Below are 23,818 nucleotides of genomic sequence, written 5' to 3'. Positions count from 1 at the left end.
GAGCGGCAGTTCTCTGGGTGCAAACAAATGTCTAGTTGATTCCAGAGGTCAGAGGAGAATGGCCACACTGGTTACAGCTGATCCAAATAACCACTGTTAAAACTAACGAATGCAGAAGAGCATCTCTGAACGCACAACACGTCCAACCTTGAGGCAGATGGACTACAGCGGCAGAAGACCACACCCGTGGTCACACAAGTGCCACTCCTGTCAGCTAAGAACAGGAAACTGAGGTGACAATTCACACAGGCTCACCAAAATTGGATAATAGAAGACTGGAGAAACGTTGCCTGGTCTGATGAGTCTCAATTTCTGCTACGACATTCAGATGATCGGGTCAGAATTTGGCGTCAACAATATAAAAGCATGGATCCTTCCTGCCTTATTTCAATGGTTCAGGCTGGTGGTCGTGGTGTATGGTTTGGGGGATATTTTCTTGGCACACTTTGGGACCATCAGTACCAATTGAGCATTGTGTAAACACCACAGCCTTCCTGAGTATTGTTGCTGACCATGTCCATCCCTTTATGACCACAGTGAACCCATCTTCTCATTGCTACTTCCAGCAAGATAACACGACATGTCATAAAGCGTGTATCATCTCAGACTAGTTTCTTGAACATGACAATAAGTTCACTGTACTCAAATGGCCTCTACAGTCACCAGAGCTCAATCTAATAGAGCACCTTTGGGATGTAATGAAACGGGAAATTAGCATCATGGATGTACAGCGGACAAATCTGCAGCAACTGCGTGATGCTATCATGTCTATATGGACCAAAATCTCTGAGGAATATTTGCAGTGCCTTGTTTAATCTTTGCCACAAATGATTAAGGCAGTTCAGAAGGCAAAATTAGGTCAAAACCAGTAATAGTAAGGTGTTCATAATAAAATGGCCAGTCACTGTATATACAGTTGAAGCCAAAATTATTACTAATATTAATTTAAATCATTAAAATATTTCATGTGGAATGTAGAGATTTCTACACATTTTTCTAATATAATAGCGTTAATAACTAATTTCTTATAACTTATTACTTTTGTCTTTACTGTGATGACAGTACATAATATTTTTCTCATTATTTATTTACTTACTTTTATAACTTGGGAAATATATATTTTTTAAATTCAGGAATATATATATATATATATATATATATATATATATATATATATAGATAGATAGATAGATAGATAGATAGATAGATAGATAGATAGATAGATAGATCATTGTACTAATAAAAATACAGCAATAAAAACTATAAATGTCGATATCAAATATGAAAAAAGTTCTATTTTTATATTGATCATTTTTGTTTCTGTAACTCTTCTTGTCGTAATGCATACTATTTGTTTCTTTTGATTATTATCCATATAGATTGTCCTCGTTTATTAATTCTGCATCTCTGCATTTCTCTTTGTCCTTTCACATTCTCTCAGTCTTGTGAGACACGCATATGTTTGAAGGGGGTGTGGCCTTTGTCTTGCGGGAGGGGCGTTGGAGCTTCTGTTCATCGGTTTTTTTCTCTGTGCGCCATTTTGGCTCCTGATCGAGACGAGTTGTGTGATTGGGCTCCAGGCGCCGCTATCGGAGCCAATCAGAGGTGAAACGGGCGGCGGAGCAGACGGTGAGTGAGCGCGGCTGCTGGGAGGGGACGGGACTCGGTCGGTTAGCTGGGGATTGGTGTGTGACCGACCAACCAAATGACTAAAATCATTATAAACAGGAATAGTACTGATTGTGTATGTCAAGGTCCAGTGTGTGGACGGCACGCGCGTGCATGTCTACCAATATGTGCTTAAAAAGATAAACAATGGTGTTGAATCGTTTATTTTAGCTGTTTAGGCAGAGCTAGCTTGTCAGAGAGGCCCAGTTTTGCGTCGCTCTTTGTTACATTCTCACACTTTACCAGTGTCCAAGCGGTCAAACGGAGACAATATGTCGATATGATGGTTTAAAGCAACCAAATTGCTTACACAACTGATTGTTTTCTGTCATAAGGTTTGCTTTACGCGGAAAACTATCATTACGCGTGATAACACTGAGGTTGCTTTGCTAATGTAACGTTAGCCCAAGCAATGTCGGACAAAGAGAAAACGAACCGCCGCGTGTTTTTTTACACACACAAACACGGTGATGTCGAATATGTTAACTGCTGGCAGAATTACTTTTAATTGAGAGAAACCTGAATGTTTGCACACTACAAAAACGTCTGGGATATAAAGACGCGATTCGTTAAACTGAACAACAGATAACATTGGATGGTAACAGAAACTAGCACCGAAACCTTTTGTGCTGCTTTTAGTAATAAAAATCAATTTTCAGCCGTTTCCTATGTTTTATTTTAGGACCAAACGTTGTTACGCTATTAACTTGTATTTCATGCGCAGAATAAATGCATGAAATATGACCCTATGTGTTTTATGAACATAAAACACTGTGTAATGTTCATATTTTACTGCTAGTTATTAAAGTGCCCATTTTAAAGTGTTTTAATTGCAAATACTTTATGTAATGGAATGCAAAAGAAATAGTAAACCTGTAGGAACGTCATTTTCATAATCATACAGCTCAACATAAAAATGTTGAGGTAACGCTGGTTTTATATTCACACATTCAGATTTTCTCCTTAATATAATTTCAGAAAAGTATCCTTTGCAAATCCTAAACAGGGAAATCATATTAGCAGCCAATATTAACGTACAACAGTGTTTTGGGGCAATTAAGTAACGTTAGTGCTAATGTTGTGTCAAAGTCATATTTAAATGCAATTTCAGACCCAATATTCAAAGTAGCACAATACACGGACATGTGAGAAGTTGTCACTGGACGAATGTGCGAATACAAAACTAACTATTAAAAATAAAAATACAATGGCACACATGGGAAAAAATGTGCAGCTCCCTACAGTTTCCCCTAATATTTTCTTGCTTCATTTGTGCCTTATTTGTAAGACTAACAATACTATTTTATTAATCTAAAACAGACTCGTATTGAAATTGTTGAAAAGTATTGTAGTCATATAATGTACAGTTATAACTATGTATAACTACATTATTATAATAAAGGCATAGTTCACCTAAATATCACATTTCTGCCATTATTTACTCACCCTTCACTTAAAAAAAATATTTGAGTTTCTTTTTTTCTGTTAAACAAAAAAGAAGATATTTTGAAGAATGCTAGTTTCGACTTCCATGATAGAATAATTGATTATCTTTGGAGGTCAACAAACCATTTTTAAAAAATATGTTCTGTTCAACAGAAGACAGAAACTCAAATGTATAAAACTGCAAGTGCAAGAGTAAATGATGAGGATGTTTAATAATTATCCCTTAAAAATGGGCCTTATATATATTGTTTGTTTATATTGTACTAAAATTTAGTATTTCAAAGGAAACCTCAGTGCAGCAAATCTAGTGGTGTGTAGTATACAGTTAATTTTGATGCTTTTTGTTTGTCATATAAAAGTTAAGTCAAAGTCACTTGCTGCTTTATTTCTATTTTTTTTATTAGGTTTTTACATAGAATATCAACGTCAACGTTCATTTTATAATTATCCTTCCATGTTAATGTTAACACTATTCCAAATAAACACTTCCCTCCTTCAGCAGCATCCAACTTCCCATTGAGGAAAATAAATAAAAAGGTAAATAAAAAAAAAAAAAATGAAAATAAATAATAAATATGTAGTCATATATTATTGCTCATTTTAAGAATCAAGAGAGTTTGCCAGCAGATAATCTAAAAGGGGGCGCCACAACTTGTCAAAGGTCTTTAAAGAACCAGTAAGTGATAGTCTAATTTTTTTTTAATTTAATGCAATGTCGAATGCACTTATTTTGTCCATGCATCAAAAGAGTGTGGAGAGACATGTTTCCACTTTAAAAGAATAAAAACTTTCGCTATTAAAGTAGTAAAAGCTAAAGCCTTTCGGACCATTACTGAAAGGTTAGCATCTACTGCCAACCCAAAAATTGCCATAGGTGGATTTGTATTCAGATCTATGTTGAATGCATCTTTCAGAGTTTTAAATATTTTAGTCCAATAATCAAATAATTTAGGGCATTTCCACAATATGTGGTGACTGCTTGCACATATTACATGCATCACTGACAGAGGGGTGTATTTTAGTAAGTCAGGCATTAGTGTAGTAACCCTATGTAGAATCTTACATTGTATAAATCCGTGTCTTGCACATATAGAAGAGGTGTGAGCTCAAGAATATTCTCCCAGTGTTCATCAGATAACTCAAAACTTAAGTTCTCTTCCCAAGCGCCTCTGGCTTGATTTGCAGAGCTCAGATTAATATTGTGATTTAGATTATAAATGGTAGAAATGCAAAGTTTTGAGTGGTTCAGGCTCACTTGCCATTTTAAATGCATTATTACAATGTATATCCAGGGAACATTTTACTAATTATGTCCAATCATCATTTGCTGAAGTTTTGTGCATATTTATATGTCAGAGCAGGATCTGAGTCTGTACACTGGGATCATACAGAGAGCTAAAAAAAAGTACAGATTTAAACTAATATTATGAGCATGTATGTTGTAATCCTGCATCTTTTAAGCTTCTTGCATTAGTTGTGTGTGCTGTTGCGTAAGATTTCAGATTAATGCAACAACGTGCCGTTGCTATTTTTCAGACTTCTGTTCCTTGCTGATCTCATAACTCCTAAACCACAGCAGTCAGAAGGCCAACATGGAGCAGTACACAACCACCACGACAACTAGTGGAGAGCAGATAGTGGTGCAGGCCAGTGGCGGACAGATCCAGCAACAGGTAAACATCAGTTTCAGATGCAGATAATGCAGTACTTGACGTGAGAGATGCAGCAATTATGCACTAGTTTCATATCGAGTGATAAACTATTACAGTGAAACAAAGGATTTTTTTTTGTTAATGTTTTCACTAAATTGCTAATTAAGAGTGTGTGATATTTACAGTGTTTCTCACCCATATTCTTGGAGGACCACCAGCTCTGCACATTTTCCATGTCTTCTTAACCAGACACACCTGATTCAGATCATCAGCTCATTAGCAGAGACCGAAAGACCTGTAATAGGTGTGACAGACAAAGGAGACATCCACAACATGCAGTGTTGGTGGTCCTCCAGGAACATGGTTGAGAAACACTTGTCTACTCTAATACTGTAATTGTTGCTTTAACAGCATGCAAGATAAAGTATGGAGTGCAACTCACATTACAGGACAAAAAACACATCTTGAGAAACCGAAAGCATTGACTGATAAAGGCTTAAATTATCCAGTTAACATGCCACTATAATACAAGATATAAAACAAAAAAAATTATAAAATGTGTAAGATATGAAATAATTAAGGAGGATCATGCAAGCAAGTGTCATTTTGTATCATCAAAATATCAAATATTAGTGCATAAGGATGAATTCTTTTTACAACAGCTCAACAGACAGGATCATATTGAATTTTAGACACAATATTGTCTGTTTTTCTGGTTTGCCATCAGAAATAGTACTTAAAATAACGATTTATTTAATTTCTTCACCAAACAATGCCAACTTTTGCTCATGTTAGAGAAACGGCGTATTGTTTTGTTCACTTATAAATCTGTTTTTTAACAAGATTCTAAAAAACATCTGAAAAAACTCATCATGAAATGTGAATCCTAAAGTTAAAAGCCAAAAAAAATTAAATGTATAAGTTATTAAATAAAATACTATAAAATACTAAACATTAGTGCACTCGCATAATGAATTCTGCTAACAACAGCTCAACAGACGGATTCATATTAAAGAGTAATTTTTTTAGGCACGATATTGTTCTGGTTTGCCATCAAAAAGAGTAGTAAAAATAGCCATTTATTTCTTTGTTTGCCATACAATGCCAATGTTTGGTCATGTTAGAGTAACAGCGTATTTTTTTGTTCACTTTAAAGGGTCACGAAACACCAAAACACATTTTTTGAGCTGTTGACAGTCGTATATGTGTCCCACACTGCTAAAAACACTATTAGGACACCTATATTTCACTAAAAAGTGTAAATTGGTTGTTTTTGCGTTATTTTAAGCAAATTCGTACTTCCTGTTTGAAACGAATTTTTGAAGCTGCGTCACGGTCATGACATAATAGCGTGTATTCCAGCGTGCAGACTGGGCGTCTGTGCCTGAGTGAGTCTTATTACGTCTTACAGTGTGTTGCATTAATGCATGAGTAAGGCTTGGGTCAAACCAATCAGCGCACTCTATTGTGCAACTTCATTAATATTCATTACTATCACCGTGTTTTCAGGACAGAGACGCCACGTTGTGTTGGCAAAACAAGCGTGAAGTGTTGCTTTTATAGTTTGCTGCAGTTAAGTTTCGTTTTCATTTTCTCTCTGTGAGAGCTCAGACTCACGTGTGGATTACAGTGTACGCAACGCGCGACAACAATAACTTACGTGTCTAAGAAGGATTATTGTTTACCTGAGAGCTGTTCTCATCTGCAAACGCTGGGATCTGGAATCGTTTGTAGTATTCTCTTCATAAAGACGCGGCTCTAGTTGCTGGTGATTGTCCTGTCTCTACAGATTTGGTAAGTGAGCGACCAGTGCTCTTTGTTTATTCAGTTTGTTCGTATCTAACAAACTATTACACAGAGTGTAAACACGTTAGCACCACAACCAAACTTTAACCTCGTGTAGGGTTTTTACCGCATTTAGTGACCGGAATAACACGCGCGGCTTTCTGACGCTACCTGTCGTGTGCATCTAAGTTTCCGGGAAATGCTGAGTTTTTTTTTCTCTCATTCGCAGTGCGGTATAAAACATTGCATGAAAAATACACGCTTAGAGCAGCTCCTCGAATCAAATATCTCGTGTGTCGCGAGGGGCATGAATGAATTCCCTGAATGAAAGAGCCAAACTGCAGTTAAAGTCCACCATTTAATAATTTGGCTAATAATTCGACTACAGATGTCCATGTAGGTTAAACACCATCACATTCTCCTGTATGTATGTGTGTGTGTGTGTGTATTTTGACTCTGAAACTCGCGCGTGCCCAAATCGACACTCCCACACCCTCCCACTTTAGTTCCTCCGACACTCCCCCCTAAACAGAGCTGGACACGCCCACTTTTCTGACTTTTTCCAAAGAAGAGGTGTGAAAACACCCTGCTGAAACGAGGGGGTTTCATGGCCCTTTAAATCTGTTTTTGAACAAGATTTAAAAAAAACTAATCATGAGAGTCCAAAAGTAAAAAAAAAATAGTAAGATATTAAATAATTAGGCAGGATCATTCAAGCAAGAGTGTCATTTTATGTAATCAAAATACCAAAAATTTGTGCATAAGCATGATTAATTGTTTTTACAACAGTTAAACAAACAGGATCATATTGAATTTTAGACACAATATTGTCTTTTTTCTGTTTTGCCATTAAAAATAGTACTAATATAGCTATTTATTTAATTTCTTCATCAAACAATGCCAACCTTTGCTGATGTTAGAAAAACGGTGTATTGTTTTGTTCACTTATAAATCTGTTTTTGAACAAGATTCTAAAAAACTATTTTGTCACTATTGTGAATTGTGATAGTCAAGTGTAGTATGGTAATATGGTCCCTTATCTCTGGCCAGGGCACAGTGACTGCGGTGCAGTTGCAGACTGAGCCTCAGGTAGGCCAGACTGCAGCCCAGCAGGTTCTTCAGGTAGTGGTTGGCTCTCCAAGGCCCTCTGCTGTCTACAAATGTCCATGCATGCATCAACACTTTATTGCTTTTGATCTGAGACCGGTTTGCATGGATTGCATTGTGGAAAGAATGAGAAATGCAATGTTAAAGTGCCTCATTATGCTTTTTTGGTTATTTATTTATTTGAAGTGAATGTTAAAAGTCTGCAAAGTTTAAAGTGGATGATTTATTTCTAAAATGCAGTGAAATAAGCCTTTAGTAACTGCAGACTTCAATGCTGCACAAACCTACAAATTGATCTTTTTCTGCAATGCGAAGTGAGCTTGTTTTAACGATTGTTTTAGAAATTCAGATTTACTTGCCTATGGGAGAAATTACTGTCTAGTTGTTAACTAACTAGTTGCTCTACAAACAAGTGTGTTCATAACTATACATAAAAGTAAAATATATAATATAAAAATATCAAGCGGTGTAATGTGCTGTTTTAACGTCTAAAATTCAATGGAAGTGAATGAGACTGGAAGTCTCCAGCCAAAAAGATTCTAATTGGTCTGCCCGCTTGTATGTTTCAGAGTAAGGTCAATACAGTAAGTTTGTAGCAAATTAGCAAAATGCCAATCTATGGTCTTCATTGACTTACTGCAGTTTACTTTGTCCCTCATGTCTACTTTGGCCCTCAAACATTGTAGTTGTAGCTGGTTTGGAGGACTTTAGTTTGTGTTGCCGGCATGTCAAGAAGATGATGTTGTGTGCACTGCGAAAGTGAATATACTTGTGCATGCACTTCCAAAAGAATCAAAATCTAGAACAAACCGATTTGCTAATTCTAATATCGTCAGGGATGCACCAAAACCAAAAATTCTATATACACTTTGTTGAAAACCAAAACAGAAAATGCTTCGAAATTATTACTATTTATTATTTTATTAAATATTATAACATAATTTTATCAGATTTTTAAAATTAACCTCGTATTCTTTCTTATGAGCAACTTATAAGTTGAAAGTATTTTCAATATAAGATTAAATTATACAGATTTTGAAAACACAAGCCATTAAAATGAGCACGGTAAAAGTCATTTATTTAAATTGGTTTAAAAGCACAGCACTTTCTGTTTCAAGTGTGAAGGCTTATTTAGAACGAGCAGTGACAATGGCTAGACGCCACAGCATAGCCTTTTTTCAGCTCATATTTTCAAATAGTATCTGGATGCAGCCTCTATGATGCAAGTTGAGATTGCATCACTCAGCGATGCAATTTCACCCACAATGCACTCAGTGGAGTGAGTGACGTCACTGTGACTGGTAGGGTTAGGGGTGGGGTTAGTTGAGCTCATTAAAAAGCATTGGATGCAGCTCAAATTGCACTGCACCTGGGGCCTCATGTACGAAGACTTGCGTGGAAATCTTACTAAAACATTGCGTACGCACAAAGCTGTAAATGTGCGTACGCAGAAAAAAATTCAGATGTATGAAACACTGCGTACGCCGAATCTCACGCATATTCTTTTGTACATCTGAATGAACGTGAAACTGAGCGCAACATGCACGAGCACAAAACCCCTCCCTGCCTCCTCCCACGTATGAATATGCTAATGACTATGCTAATGGCAAAACCCAACGAAAAAGCAATGGCAAAAGCAAGCAAAAAGAGAAACTTTGAACAGAATGTGAATTGGAGGAGCTGCTTTCGGAGGTAGACCGGAGAAAAGCGGTGTTATTTGCAAGTTTGTTCTCCGGAATTAACAACAAAAGAAAAAAATAGAGTGGGAGAGTTTAGCTGATACGGTTAACACAGTTGGGTCTGAACATCGCACTGAGTGCATTTAAAACAGAAATAGTGTGGTTTATATCTGTAAACTGTTGCAGCACCCTTAATAGTCTCAGTGGCGCAGCTTGTAAGACGCATGTTATCATGTATTGACACGTTCGAGCATGAACTCGGTTCGAATCCACCGTCTGATGAACTCTTTCTTGTTTTTTCCCCCGCTACATATCAGATTTTGCCCACTATTTATCACGAGAAAGACAAGTAGGAATCATCAATAAGTTTGTGCATCATATTTTATTTGCAAATTTATTGAATGGAAATGTTTCTGATTCACGCATGCAAGTTCATCTTCAGGTAGTGTCTTTATAGCAATGTGCGTGCAGTAGATTGCTCAGATTACATTGGGAAAACAGGTGACTGCTTCAAATTGTGCTTTAATGTTTAGCTGGTCAAATGTATGGTATGGAAACCTTATATACCTGCTGAACCCGTCTCATACAGCTGCCATTGCAAGGCTCAGACACTTTGTAGAGAGGAATTTAACACAACTGCCTCTAGTAGTCGCCAATGGAAATAAAACAGACACGCACAAAAATGTGCGTACGCCTGCCAGAAAGCTGCCGTGGAGCTGCGCACATTCCCACGTTCAGTTCATTGTTAGTAAATCCAAACGTGAGCGATTCTGAGCGTGAAACCTGGCGTACGCAAAGTTTTTGTGCGTACGCAGCGTTGATACATGAGGCCCCAGGTCTGTATCCTGACCCCTCTCCATATTTTTGGCAGTTTTTTTTGTCCTAAAACTAAAAATGTGAAACCTTGGTGCATCCCTACTCATCATAAGTGTATCACAGTGTTTACAAGGGCTTTCAGAAATAGAGGTTTAGTTTTCAACATCCACTGTAAGCAGTTAACCAGTCAGAACAGACTGAGCCACCTGACCAATCAGAGCAACGTAGACTCTCACTACTACAAGTGAGACCATAACATTGAACCCACAGTTTCAGACACTTGTGAAAAGAGGGAATGCTGCAGTGCAGTGCATAATGAGAAAATTAAAATGTTGAGTGTATAAGAACTTCATATAAGAACTTTAATTCAAAATTACGACCTTTTAATAATAGCATAATAGGGGCACTTGAGATATCAGATGTGGATCAGCCGCTCAAGGCAACTGCTAACCTTGTATCTCATGCATTGCTATCCTTATTTGTATTATTATTTTTTTTTATCTTTCTCAGTACTATTACAGTATTATGAATATCATTTGCTATGATTTTCAAAAAATATCCAAATAATTCCCACAAGAATGACTTTAAAGCATGTTTTTTTTTTGTGCAAATTGCATTATCAAACCCCCAGCAAGTCCAGTGCCACCAACTTCTTGCATTTCACATGCACTGCATTTTCTCGCATGCATCTACGTTTTGCATCATCTCAGTGTCTATCATAATGTCATCATGAAATTAGCATTTAAAAGTTACTATTATTCTCATTATAACATAAGTAATGGAAGCCTGAGAAATCTAAGAAGTAAATTGTGTTTTAGTACTGACATTTTTTTTTCATGTATTTTCTTTAAAGGTCCAAGGGCAGCCTCTTATGGTTCAAGTCAGCGGCGGTCAGCTCATCACTTCCTCTGGGCAGCCCATAATGGTTCAGGCCATGACAGGAGGACAAGGTCAAACCATTATGCAAGTACCGGTATCTGGTACACAGGGGCTGCAGCAGGTGAGTGAAGCTAATTTCAAATTCAGTTACTTGATAAAAATGCAGTATTTACTTTTTTTTTTACTTCTGCACTTTAATACTTCAAGGCAGTGTTGGGGGTAATACATTACAAATAACGCAAGTTATAAATAACGCAACCAATAAAGCATTACTTTTAAAAAATAAGTAAAATTTGAGTTTTTTTTTTGAAAATGTAACATGGGTTACTTTTTAGTTTATGTATTGAGTTTTTAAAAAAATAAATTGCTGAATTAAAATGAAAGTAATCACGATGAATCACGTTGGATCAATAAGGGAATGTCTTTATTATTTTGAAACATTAAAGAAAAAGAAAATGGCATTGTCTCAATGGGCAGTGATTTTACTTAAGACAAATAGTACAAAAGTAGAAAACACATTGCATTACATTTTCATTAATCTGTATATATGGCATGTATAGCTCTGGGGTCAGGTAGTTCTCAGATAACATTATCCTATTTTTTTAATGTGTTTTTTTAAAGGTAAATGTAGATTTATATAGTGTGTTGTTAATTGCAGAGCTCCTCTATTAAAAAAAGAAATGAATAAAAAAAACAAGTTCTGAATAAGATCAAGCCAGGTAAGAAACTGTAACTTAAAGTAACATAACACTTTTAAAAGCAACTTTCCCCTTGATCCAAACCGGTTTGAGATTTATTCTTCTGTTGAAAACAAAAGATATTTTGAAGAATGTTTGAAAAAAAACTGCCATTTACTTTAATAGTATTTTTTATTCTTACAATTGATGTAAACAACTGTTGTTTGCCAACATATCTTAATTAGTATTTAACAGAATGTTTGGAACCGGTTGAGTAAATGCTGAAGAAATTGTAATTTTTAAGTGAACTGTTCCTTTAAGTGATGTTGCACATCCGTGTTTCTTATTGGGAAAACTTAAACATCTAGAAATTTCTCATGATTTTTTTTTGCCAATGAAGTATTCTCACATTTTTGGAAAATCTGGTCATACAAAAAAGCTTTGTTTTTAAAATGTGATCTTAAATACTCTGTAGAACTCTGAGAAGTCATGTTAACTAGCAAAATATTTGTCCATGTTTGTCTCATCTTTTTCTTCTTAAATAGAAAATCAGTCCTTGCTTACACCTATAAAGATTTGTCAAACTGATTATAAGCAGAACTCGTTTTTTACATTTTTTTTTAAATCAAACTGATCATAAGTGTACTAGGTTTAAACAGGCCCTAACAAACAACTTGCCAGTCAGTCATTGTGAGCATGGAGTCACAAAAGTTGATAACCCCTCAGTATAAAACTCCAGCAAGATACTGGGGATAGGTGGCACGGTGGCTTAGCGGTTAGCACACCTCACAGCAAGAAGGTCAATGGCTGAGTCCTCCCTGGGCCAGTTGGCATTTCTGTGTGGAGTTTGCATGTTCTCCCTCTGTTTGCTTGGGTTTCCTCCAGGTGCTCCGATTTCCCCCACAGTCCAAAGATGAGGTATAAGTGAATTGGATTCATTAAATTGGCCGTTGTTTGCATGAATGAGTGTGTATGGCTGTTTCCCAGTATGGGTTGCGGCTGGAAAGGCACCCACTGCATAAAAGATATGCTGGAATAGTTGGCGGTTCATTCTGCTGTGGACCAAGCTAAAGAAAAATGAATGAATGAATGATACTGGGGATGAAGTTATAATGAAAAACCTCTATGTTACACAGATTCAGTTGGTCCAGCCTGGTCAGATTCAGCTTCCTGGTGGACAGACTTTACAGCTACAGGGTCAGCAGGGTCAAACTCAACAGATCATCATTCAACAGCCACAGACCGCAGTCACTGCAGGACAAAACCAGGTATTGTACTTATGCAGATTTTTAATTTTATCATAAATATGAAAGCACAACAATCTATTTAAATACCCATTATCAATAAAGTGCATAATAAATACTGGTGCTTTCTGATTTTTTTAGGGTCAACAGCAGATTACAGTACAAGGTCAGCAAGTGGCTCAAACCGCTGAAGGACAGACCATCGTATACCAGCCTGTAAATGCAGACGGGACCATCCTACAGCAGGGTAAACACAGAAAAACTAAATTAACAACGATAAAATGTGTTTATATCAGTCGATACTGATAAATATCTAGCTAAATTTTACATTTCTATTTCTTTTAAGTTTAAAGGGGATTTTTGCTGCTGAATGAATGTTTTAGAAAGCAGTCTGTTCATTGTTATGTTCATTAAAACGACATGTAAACCAGATGAACATTTTTCAAATCTGAGGTACAACATTAATAATGTTAAACATTTATAAAACTTGTATTGAGTAAACTTAATCTTTTGGCAAACCCTTTTCTTTAACAAATTACCTTAACAGAGGAATTAATTTCTTAACTCTTTCATGTTCTAACAGATGACATTAAATCATGACACTTTTTTTGTTCCATGACTTTAAGGACATAGTGCTTATATAAAATTATTTTCAGTGAAACAGTAGCATCCATCATTGAATTTAAATATTCAAAAGAATTGTATTTAAATATTCAAATTTAGATTTTATTCCCATTAACATCCATATGTCATCCATCCAAATTATAATACCATGTATTTAGATGATCATAATCATAGGTGAAACCACGCATATGCAACATATAATTACCATCTTTAAAAGTAACTACAGTATGTGCTTTCTGTGATGATAAAAGTTTGAGAGATAGTTCATCCCAAACTGAAAATTCTGCCATTTACTCAATCCTCATTGCCACAAAACTATTTGAGTTAATATTTTTCACGCAAAATAAGTTCTTTTTAAAAACATTGAAAACCTGTAACAATTAGCCCCTTTCACACAGTGATACCAGTAAATGTCCAGAAAAATTACCGGAACGACTTTACTGGTATTTAAATATATATATATATTTTTTTAATTTTGAGAAGAGTCTTCCGAGTCCTTCTATCTACTCTATCTATCCAAAAAGCTCAAGGGGTGGCGTTCGCCCCTAACCTGATGTACTAAACACAAGAGTAGTCCTACGTGTTGCAAGATGTATGTCACATGACCTTCTTACCTGTCCGCTTCGTCCAATCCTTGTAAACAACATAAATGAGAAGATAGTGTAAGATATGAATAACGGACGGATAACATGCACACACTGAATCGGGCTACAAAAATAGTCAGACAAGGTTTTTCTTTCTAAACGCAACACATCAAACAAACACAGAAACAAGTGGAAAAAGAAGGGAAGGGGCTGGTGAAGGGTCTGGGACGCGCTTTTATGACAGGTGGTCTTTGCTTATTGGATGTGACATAAGAGTGACGTAACTGGGGAGGAAATAATTGACCACTGAATTGACCAATGAACGGAACCTGAGAAAAATGAAAGCAGATACGGGAGAACAGAGCAAGGGAGGGGGGAAAAAACAAAAACAAAGCACAAATGACACAAATACATAACACGCACATACAGACCTTTCTGGAAAATTGCCGGTCTGTATGTGTGCAAGGGGCTTAAGACATCCATAGTAGGAAAAACAAATACTATGGAAGTCAATGGTTACAGTTTTCTTATATATTTCGAAAATAAATAAAATCTTTGTGTTCAACGTAAGAAAGAAACTCTGAAAGGTTTGGAACCACTTGAGGGGGAGTTCATTTTCATTTTGGGGTATATTTCAAAATTATAGTCTGGTTCTCTCAAGGTTTTTTTTCTTCACTCTCTTATTGGTGAAGTTTTTTTCCCTCTCGGCTGTCGCCACTGGCTTGCATGGTTCAGGATCTGAAAAGCTACTCATCGATGGATTTGCTCTTCAGTGTTTGGACTCTCAGTAATGACTTCAAACCACACTGAACTGAGCTAAACTGAGCTGAACTTAAACACTAAAAACTGAACTACCCTGATCCAGTTACTATGACCATTTATGTGAAGCTGCTTTGACACAATCTACATTGTAAAAGCGCTATACAAATAAAGCTGAATTGAATTGGATTGAATTGAATATATTGCTGATTAATTTTGTGGTTGTTGTTTTTTCCCCATCCAGGAATGATCACCATTCCTGCTGCATCTTTAGCAGGAGCTCAGTTAGTCTCAGCTGGATCCAACACAAACACCACCAACACCGGTCAGGGCACAGTTACAGTCACTCTCCCCATGGCTGGAAACATGGTCAATGCTGGAGGAATGGTCATGGTGAGCTCATGTGGTCATTTTTTTCCATCCAACATGACTTCTGGCCATAAACATGTGCTTTTTTAACCTTAGTATGTGTGCGTGTTTGTAATTGAATCAGATGGTGCCAGGCGGTAGCAATTCAGTTCCCACCATGCAGCGCATTCCTCTTCCTGGAGCAGAGATGTTGGAGGAGGAACCTTTGTATGTTAATGCAAAACAGTATCACCGGATACTCAAGAGGAGACAAGCTCGCGCCAAACTGGAGGCTGAAGGCAAAATACCCAAAGAGAGAAGAGTATGTGTGATTTTTTTTTTTTTTTTTTTACTGCACTAACAATAACATTTCAGTCACTTAAGTATTATTTTTGCTCGCTTTATTAAATATATATTGTTAATTTATAGTTAATTCACATTTGACTGCGTTAAAATATCAGCAATATTTGTAATTTATCACAGAATATAATATATAATTTTTATTTTCATTAAATATACTGTTATTGTCACATTTTGGCCAGTCGCATCTTTTTAAAAATAACATTTGCCGTTTTTAAAATTCTTTTAAAGCACTGGTGTCAAACTCAGTTCCTGGAGTGCCTCAGCTCTGTGCAGTTTAGCTTCAAGCCTAATTAAACACACCTGATCTAACTAAATAAATGCTTCAGGCTTGTTTGAAACGTTCAGGTTATGCTGCTGTCAAACCACAGTTGTGCATGTGAAATTCTGTTGTACGGCGCTGCGAAAAGGGGCGGGATTAAATAAGATGATTAGACTTTTTATAAGCAAGCGATTGGTCCATATTTTAAATTTCTGTACAGAGAGATCATGTTTTAATCCTCGATTGGTGTCACGCAGTCAAATGATGCGACTTCGCAGATCAGAGTTCACCAAGCTTGAATTTTGCAACGTATCGAACTGCGAAACTTGTAGCACGAGCTTGCGTTTTTTGTCTGATGCTTTCACATGCGTATGAATGGAAGTCTAGAGGTAGAAAAGTCCAGAAAGCCCACAGCTTAAGTGTGTTGATGCAGAGTTGGAACTAAACTGTACAGAGCTGCGGCCTCCAGAAACTGAATTTGACACCCCTGCTTTAAAGGATAGAAAGTACTATGTGATGTAATAATAATATAATTTGCCCTGTTATAGCTTACAAAATTAATAAAACTCATTATTACGCTGTAGCTTGTATTGATATTCTTCTTGAAAATTCAGGTTTGGTTTCATTCTAAACAATCTTTTAATGATATTAAACAACTGCAGTTAATTTCAGTATTAATATACTTCAACTTCAAGTTTAACATTAATACATTATATATTTTTTTGCATTTATTAAAAACCATCAGGTAGCTCAGATTAATGTCTATACTTTAATATTAATTCAATGGTTTTAAAAATACTTCAAACATTGAAAAAAGGTCAAATATTTAATAGCTTAATAAATAATAAAATATTAATAATGTGTATTATTGATGGATGAAAATAACCCAATACAATAGCCACACACTCAAAATATGAATCAAATAATTACAAATATTGATAATATTTATTATTTATGCAATTAACCCAGCACTGTGCCTAGCCACTCAATATATATGATTAAAGAAAAAATTATTAGCCCTCTTGTGAATTTTTCCCTCAAAGGATGTTTAACAGGGCAAGAAATTTTACCTAGTATGTCTTATAATATTTTTTCTTTCTGAGAAAGTTTTATTTGTTTCATTTCGGCTAGATTAAAAGTTTTTTTAGCCTTCTTGAGCAATGTTTTTTTTTCCGATTGTCTACAAAACAATGACTTTCCTAATTATGCTAACTTCCCTAATTAACCTAGTTAAGCCTTTAAATTACACTTTAAGCTGAATACTAGTATCTTGAAAAATATTTAGTAAAAAATTATTTACTGTCATCATGGCAAAGATAAAATAAATCAGTTATTAGAAATAACTTATAAAAACTATTATGTTTAGAAATGTGTTGAAAAAAAATCTTCTTTCCATTAAACAGAAATTGGGGAAAAATATACATTATTATATAAAAATATAATATTATATATTAATATATATAATAATTAAGGGGGGCTAATAATTCAGACTTTAACTGTATATATTTTTTTATCCTCCCCTTGCAGAAATACCTGCATGAGTCTCGTCATCGTCATGCTATGGCCAGGAAGCGTGGAGACGGTGGACGCTTCTTCTCTCCGAAGGAAAAGGAAGAAATGGCCCTGCAGGCCATAAAGGTGAGCGAGGGGCTTGAGCTCAGCTCTCATTGGCCAGCCACCTCTGCCCCACCTCTGGGGTAAACTAGCCAATCCCAGCCCATGTCCCACCCAAGAGACTCAACTCACTATATAATACATCTAATTTAATGTAGATCATCCATATGCTGCGGCCCTGTGCCCAAGCTACCTCATGCGTCTGTGACATACTCATGTCCGACCTGTGTCTGTCTGTGAGTTCATTGACAATTTCCAACCAATTAAACTGAACATGCATACTAAGAACTTAGTATATATGTTCTGTTATATAGCATAAACTAAATACAGTGTACAGTTTAGTCCCCATGTTCGTAAATGCTCTGCCGCCTTTCACAATTTAACTGCATATATTTTTGAGCAGCTTCAGATGTATACATAGGCGGTCTTGTTTTAAATGTCTGACTGCTATTTTAAAAGAAAATCTTTAACTTTGACGTCTTTCGTGCTGTCTGCATTTTCTGCTGTTTGTTTCACCATGCTGTGTAAACCTCTACCCAAACCGCTTGTGATACTCACTGGATGCTGAGATGTATTACACCGTGTTTATTTGTTCCTTTTTACCATCTCGAGTAGTCATTCAAAGTGATCTGTTTTCATTTGTGATGTATGGCTTGGCTTGTGCCCTTCAACGCTCTTCTGTCTTTGGCTTTGTTGTTGCTTTCTGCCGTTTTGTGTTCTTACAGCAGGCTGTATGTGGGCTCTTGTTGCATTTACATTGCATTTCTGTTTGTCACTTGATTTAAATACATGCTCTTTTTATGCAAATAAACCTTTGTTCTTGATTTGTATTTGGTTAGTTATGCCTTACAGTTTTTATAAATGCTGATTGAGGGTTGCGTACTTTAATAGACATTTTGACATAGTGATAATTCACCCCCAAAAAAATTTACTCACTGTTTACTTAAGTAGTTAAACTCCTCAATGAGTTTCTTTCTTCTGTTGAACACAAAATAAGATATTTTGAAGAAAACTATTGTACTATCCAAAGTAGGAAAAGTACCATAGTAAGAAAACAAATACTATGCAAGTCAATGGTTACAGTACTTTCTTCAAAAAAGTTTGTTTTTGTGTTTTTTGTTCAACAGAAGAAAGAAAGTCAAACTTATTTGGAACAAGTGGATGTTAACAAGTAAATGTTGACAGAATTTTCATTTTTGGGTGAACTATGCCTTTAACTGGTGAATAAATCTCATATAATTGACTACTAGTATTTTGTATATACTTGCTGGCCACTTTATTAGGTACATGTTGAATCCACTTTGACTTTAAGATCTGCCTCCATTTTCCATGAAAATTCATCAAGGTCTTAGGAATATTCCTTAGAGATTTTCCTCCTTGTAAACATAATAGCATTGCACAATTATTTTGGCTGCACATCCATGATCTGAATATCCCGCTCCTTATCCCAAATGTGCTCTGTTGGATTGAGATCTGGTCACTGTGAAGGCCATTAGAGATGATTTAAGCTTTGTGACTTGATGCGTTTTCCTGCAGGATGTAGTATCACAAGATGGTTTTCTGTGCTCATGAAGAGTTGGACATAGTCTACAGCAATAGGGCTGTGGTGTAGGGCCGCACGATACTCAGGAAATGTGTTGTGTTAACAATATTCCCTATGATGTAACTAAAAAACAAATATTTTGTCTATTTATGTAATGATCATTCTAAAATAAACAGTTAAAAGATTTTTTTTCTTCGCTAAATAAATAATAAAACAAACATTTATACTATAAAACATCACATATGACTCAAAACCTCGGTAGAAATTTTGATTCTTATTGACTGTTGTCATTTTCGTCTTGTCTCCTGGCATTAGTATATATTTTCCATTCTAGGTTCACCTAATAGTGAGCTGTTGATAAAGATAGAAAAAAAATCCCATCTGAACCGGATAAATAACCTATGCATGCAGCGCATATTGCAAATACTATTCTTGTGATAATAACTTTTGAATATGCTGCCTTAAAGGATGCTAAAGTATGGCTAACTTCATCTGATCATTATACCACCAGAATCTTGATCTGTTGATGTAAGGTAGGATGGATCCATACTTTTATTTTAATGTCGTTTACACCAAATTCTGACCCAACCATCTAAACATCCCTGGAGAATTCGAGAAAACGTTTTTCCTGTTTTCCTATGACCAATTTTGGTGAGTCTGTGTCACTTGGATTTTCTGTTTTTAGTGGCAAGGAGCATCAGCGGTGTGCTGTTTTTTCTAGCTTGTATGTTTAAAAGAAGTCTAAAGGCCCTGGTATACTTCAAACGAAATCGAAAAAAGAACTGAAGTTACGTCACTTCGAAGCTAATCTGGCCACAAAGTAGTACTTTTTGAGTTTGTTTCGGCAACTTTTTGGGGGAATTTGTTTTATTCCTAAACACCTTTTAGCTACCATTGGTCCATGATGACTATGCTTTTGGAGGGTGTGTCATGAAACTCCACCGTCTTTGACATGCTTCGTATTCTCGCCGTTCATAGTCAGACAGGAGAAAAACTAAACATAAATGCCTAAACAGTCCTATTGGTTAAAACAAGGCTAATGCAGTGGTTTCCAAAGTGGGGGTCGGGACCTCCTGGGGGGGTGGGGGCGCTTGGTGATTTCCAAAAGTAAAATAAATGTTATTAAACTATTAAAGTTACAATATTTTAAACGTTAGCTGAAGCAGATTGATTTTATAACACCAGTTTAGACTTTCTCCGAAATTAAACCAAGAGTAGACTTGGGCTGAAAACATTGTGTCCACCAGTCTCTTTAGTTGAAGTTAATATTAATTTAAACAAATTAATAAATGACTATAAAAATTATAAGGTTGTTAGACTGTTGCACTTTTTGTGTTGTCAATATGCTCGTGTTTATATAGGCCTATTGTTGTATGTACAATGTTTGCATATTTATAACCACCTAAGTGGAATTTGGGGGTCGCAAGTCACTGGCATTGTTATTTTAGGGGTCGCGGGGTGAAAAGTTTGGGAACCACTGATCTAATAGATGTCTAGCAATAGTCCATAACTAGATAAGTCTTTAAATACACAGGAATGAATGACTACACTTGTGACTACACTGTCTAATCTGTCCATTGGATGCCTGGTCTAGGTTTAAACTATTGTTAGATATCTATTAGATGTCTTTTAGACTCAAAATTGCTTGGTGGATTCTGTTGCTGTAGCTCATCTGCTTCAAGGTTTGCTGTGTTGTGTGTTGAGATGCAATTCTGCAGGGTTCAATTGTAAGTGGTTACTTGAACTACGGTTGCCTTTATATTAACTCAACCCAGTCCATTCTTTTCTGACAACTGACATCAACAAAGCATCTTCAGAAGGTGCCAATCACAACTTTTTTTTGTCTTTTTGCAAGTTATCTCTTCCCACTTTTTGCCCATTTTGATGTTTTGCTTAACCTTCAGCAGATCACCCTCACTACATGTCCAAAGTATTGTACTGCTGCATTATGATTGGCTGATTAGACACATGCATTAACAATCAATTGAACGTGTACCTAATAAGGTGGCCAGTTAGTGACAATCAGACATAGTGATCGCTAGCAGAATAATCTCATGGTTCAAACAGGTAAGAGTTCTCTCCACACCAGTCTTTAAGCACACCGCTTTGATGGAATCTTTATTTATCTTCCTCTTTCCTCAGAAAGCTGAGCAGGATCAAGGTGAAGAAGACAGAGTCGGCCAGATGATTCAGGTGGCATAAACTACCCCTTTCTGTTGTACAGTCTGTCCTTTATACTCGTTTTAAACGCAGGAAATTTCAACACATGACTTTCCCTGCTTCTAATATTCTTGATTTCTGTTCTTGTATAGATAAACAGTTGTTTTAGTTTGCTAGAATAATAAGATGGAGTTTTGGTCCCACTTTATATTAAGTGGCCTTAACTAATATGTACTTACATAGGAACTAATAGTTTGTTACAATGTACTTATTGTGTAAATACATGTATTTACTTTGTATTTATGCTTGATTAAATACATGTATGCAATTACATCTGTAACTACCTTTTGTAATTACATTTGTAAATACACTGTTGACCATCCCTTACACCTTAACCCACCCTTAAAATTACCCATGCCACCAAACCTGTCCATAACCTAACCTCTATTCCAACTCAAAAGCACCACAAGTGTTCTCAAATACATTATAAACACAGTAAGTACATTGTATTTATTTTTTTGATGTAAGTACATAGTAGTTAGGGACACTTAATATAAAGTGGGACCGAAGTTTTTTTAAAACCATCTCATGAGGCTGAAAAGCATATGTTTGCTGTATTTATGAGAAGACCTTTCGTTCTTATGTATTCGCAATTTGTATAGGCATTTCACTCCACTCCATTTCTTTTTATTTAATTATGAGCTGACCCATATTAACAGTTGATCACAAAAAATAATGTGAATTACAGGTCAGTTTTCTACTATGGGATGTTTTTACGTGTGTCGGATCTGACTGTGAAATGTTACAGTTTTCTATGCACTCGCGCTTTTAGTTGGTCCACCAAACCATTTGTACTTAAACATCTCCTTTAAGGAAAACCTTATTGTCTTTTCTATTGATGTCTTCCTGTTATCAAATAAAGGTTGACGTTCTGTACGTGGATGTCAAGTTGCTTTTTACAGTCATTGTTAACGTTCTCATTTAAGATATCCAGTGAAACGTCATGCTCATATGTAAGACCGTTTTTAGCATTTACAAGTTCTCTTCGGGTGTGTCTGGCCATGTTTGTGTTTCTCTTTGCCAAGTAACAGACAGACCCATTTGGCATTATTTATAGATCCATGATGCATTTGAGCACTGCTAGAGTTGTTGGATTTAAAGAGACAGCTCGCCCAGGAATTACACACACACTCACACACACACACACACTCTCAGGCCATCCAAGACGACTTTTTCAGAAAATTTGGTCTTTGGTGATTCATTAAATTAAAACAGAGAGGCAGAACAAAATTAATACCCATGGCTCTTGATGATGCATTGAGGTCTTGTGAAGTGAAATGATGTGGATTGGCAGATTTTTGCAACAAAACTAGCCCAATGGCTTGTCAAAAACACTCCAAAACTAGCCTAGTGGCCAATCAAAACTAGCACAATTATGTCAAAACCCAAAATATGCAACCGCACATTTTTATAAGACATACACCATTTTTCTCAGAAAACATATTTCTAAAGGTGTCGTTTACTTAAAAATTTCCATAGATGTTGGTAACAACCAAAGAAATACATATATGCAAAGAAAACAAATCTAATTTGTTTACAAATGAAGTTATGTGTAGTAAAATAAAATGACACAGGAAAAAAGTATTGAACACATGAAGAAAGAAAGGTGTAAAAAGGCAGTGAAAGCCCAGACAGCAACAGAAATCTCTCATTAGTTCTTCAGTAACCCTCTGCCCTTCATCATTGCAATTTAATATTAGCTGCTTCAGTTCAACATCATCAAGATAAAACTAGGGTGGACATTTCAGCAACACAATCTAAAACGCAGCCAAGGAAACTTTCAAATGTTTTCAGAGAAAGAAAATCAAGCTGTAGAATTGGCTAACCAATCACCTGACTTGAATCTAGCAGAAAATACAAATTAAAGATTAGATTTAATAGACGAGACCCACAGAACCATCAAGATTTTTACACTGTGGAAGTCTGTGAAAAATTCACACCTCAGCAATGCATGTGACTTCATTCTCCAAATGAGAGGAGTCTTTAAGTTATCATCACCAAAAAAGCCTTTTACATATATACAGTATTAAATACATTTCACTAGTTTAGAAATATAAATCCCTGTTAAAAACATGACTTGTTCAATATTTATGTTCCCTGCTGTATTTTACATCACCATATGCATTATAAAGGATTTCTTCTGGTTGGTTTCCTTATAGAAAACGTTGAAATAACTGTATATTAGTGAATATAATGATTCTATTATCTTAAAAAAATCCTTTACATAAATTTACAGCATGGCTGGCTACCTTCCGGTAAAATAAAACTCCAGTGAAAGCAAACTCTACAGCAGTGAAATTGATTTTACATTAAGATGTTTTTAAAACCTAAAGTAAAGCTTTAAAATATATTAAATAGATTGTGAATTGACTACATATTTGTAATGGATGGATTACATATGCTCTTGCAGTGATTATTTAGCAGCAATCCCAGAGAGTTACCATAGACACAATAACAGCACCAAAAACAAAGTAGACTATAAATTGGTCAAACAATCCGCCTTTTAATCCGCCTTGGAGTTGGGGTGGTGGAGGGATGCTGAAGTCAAGAG

At 35.9% G+C, this 23,818-nt stretch overlaps 1 protein-coding gene across 23 annotated transcripts; it reads left to right on the top strand.

Annotated features, from left to right (window-relative positions):
* Window positions 1-1,537: 1,537 nt before the first annotated feature.
* nfya (nuclear transcription factor Y, alpha) lies at window positions 1,538-22,143 on the top strand. Of its 23 annotated transcripts, none has more exons than XM_073916146.1 (11): window positions 1,538-3,651; window positions 3,720-3,790; window positions 4,651-4,787; window positions 7,602-7,673; window positions 11,007-11,153; window positions 12,846-12,977; window positions 13,095-13,200; window positions 15,165-15,313; window positions 15,414-15,590; window positions 17,418-17,528; window positions 21,190-22,143. In XM_073916146.1, the coding sequence occupies exons 3-11, from the start codon at window positions 4,707-4,709 to the stop codon at window positions 21,247-21,249; spliced, it is 1,035 nt and encodes a 344-aa protein (XP_073772247.1). In that variant the 5' UTR covers window positions 1,538-3,651; window positions 3,720-3,790; window positions 4,651-4,706; the 3' UTR covers window positions 21,250-22,143.
* Window positions 22,144-23,818: the final 1,675 nt, after the last annotated feature.

The sequence above is a fragment of the Danio rerio genome, chromosome 11 (assembly GCF_049306965.1).
Source record: "Danio rerio strain Tuebingen ecotype United States chromosome 11, GRCz12tu, whole genome shotgun sequence".
NCBI classification, from domain to species: Eukaryota; Metazoa; Chordata; class Actinopteri; order Cypriniformes; family Danionidae; genus Danio; species Danio rerio.
The sequence above is the reverse complement of the archived record's forward strand: the minus strand, read 5'-3'. Positions and strand labels throughout refer to the sequence as shown.

Excerpts from the sequence above, each read along its gene's own strand:
- nfya (XM_009306188.5), top strand. The coding sequence starts at position 4,707 with ATGGAGCAGTACACAACCACCACGACAACTAGTGGAGAGCAGATAGTG. Across the intron at positions 4,788-7,601 it reads GCGGACAGATCCAGCAACAG|GGCACAGTGACTGCGGTGCA; the intron begins GTAAACATCAGT and ends ATCTCTGGCCAG. Across the intron at positions 13,201-15,164 it reads CGGGACCATCCTACAGCAGG|GAATGATCACCATTCCTGCT; the intron begins GTAAACACAGAA and ends TTCCCCATCCAG.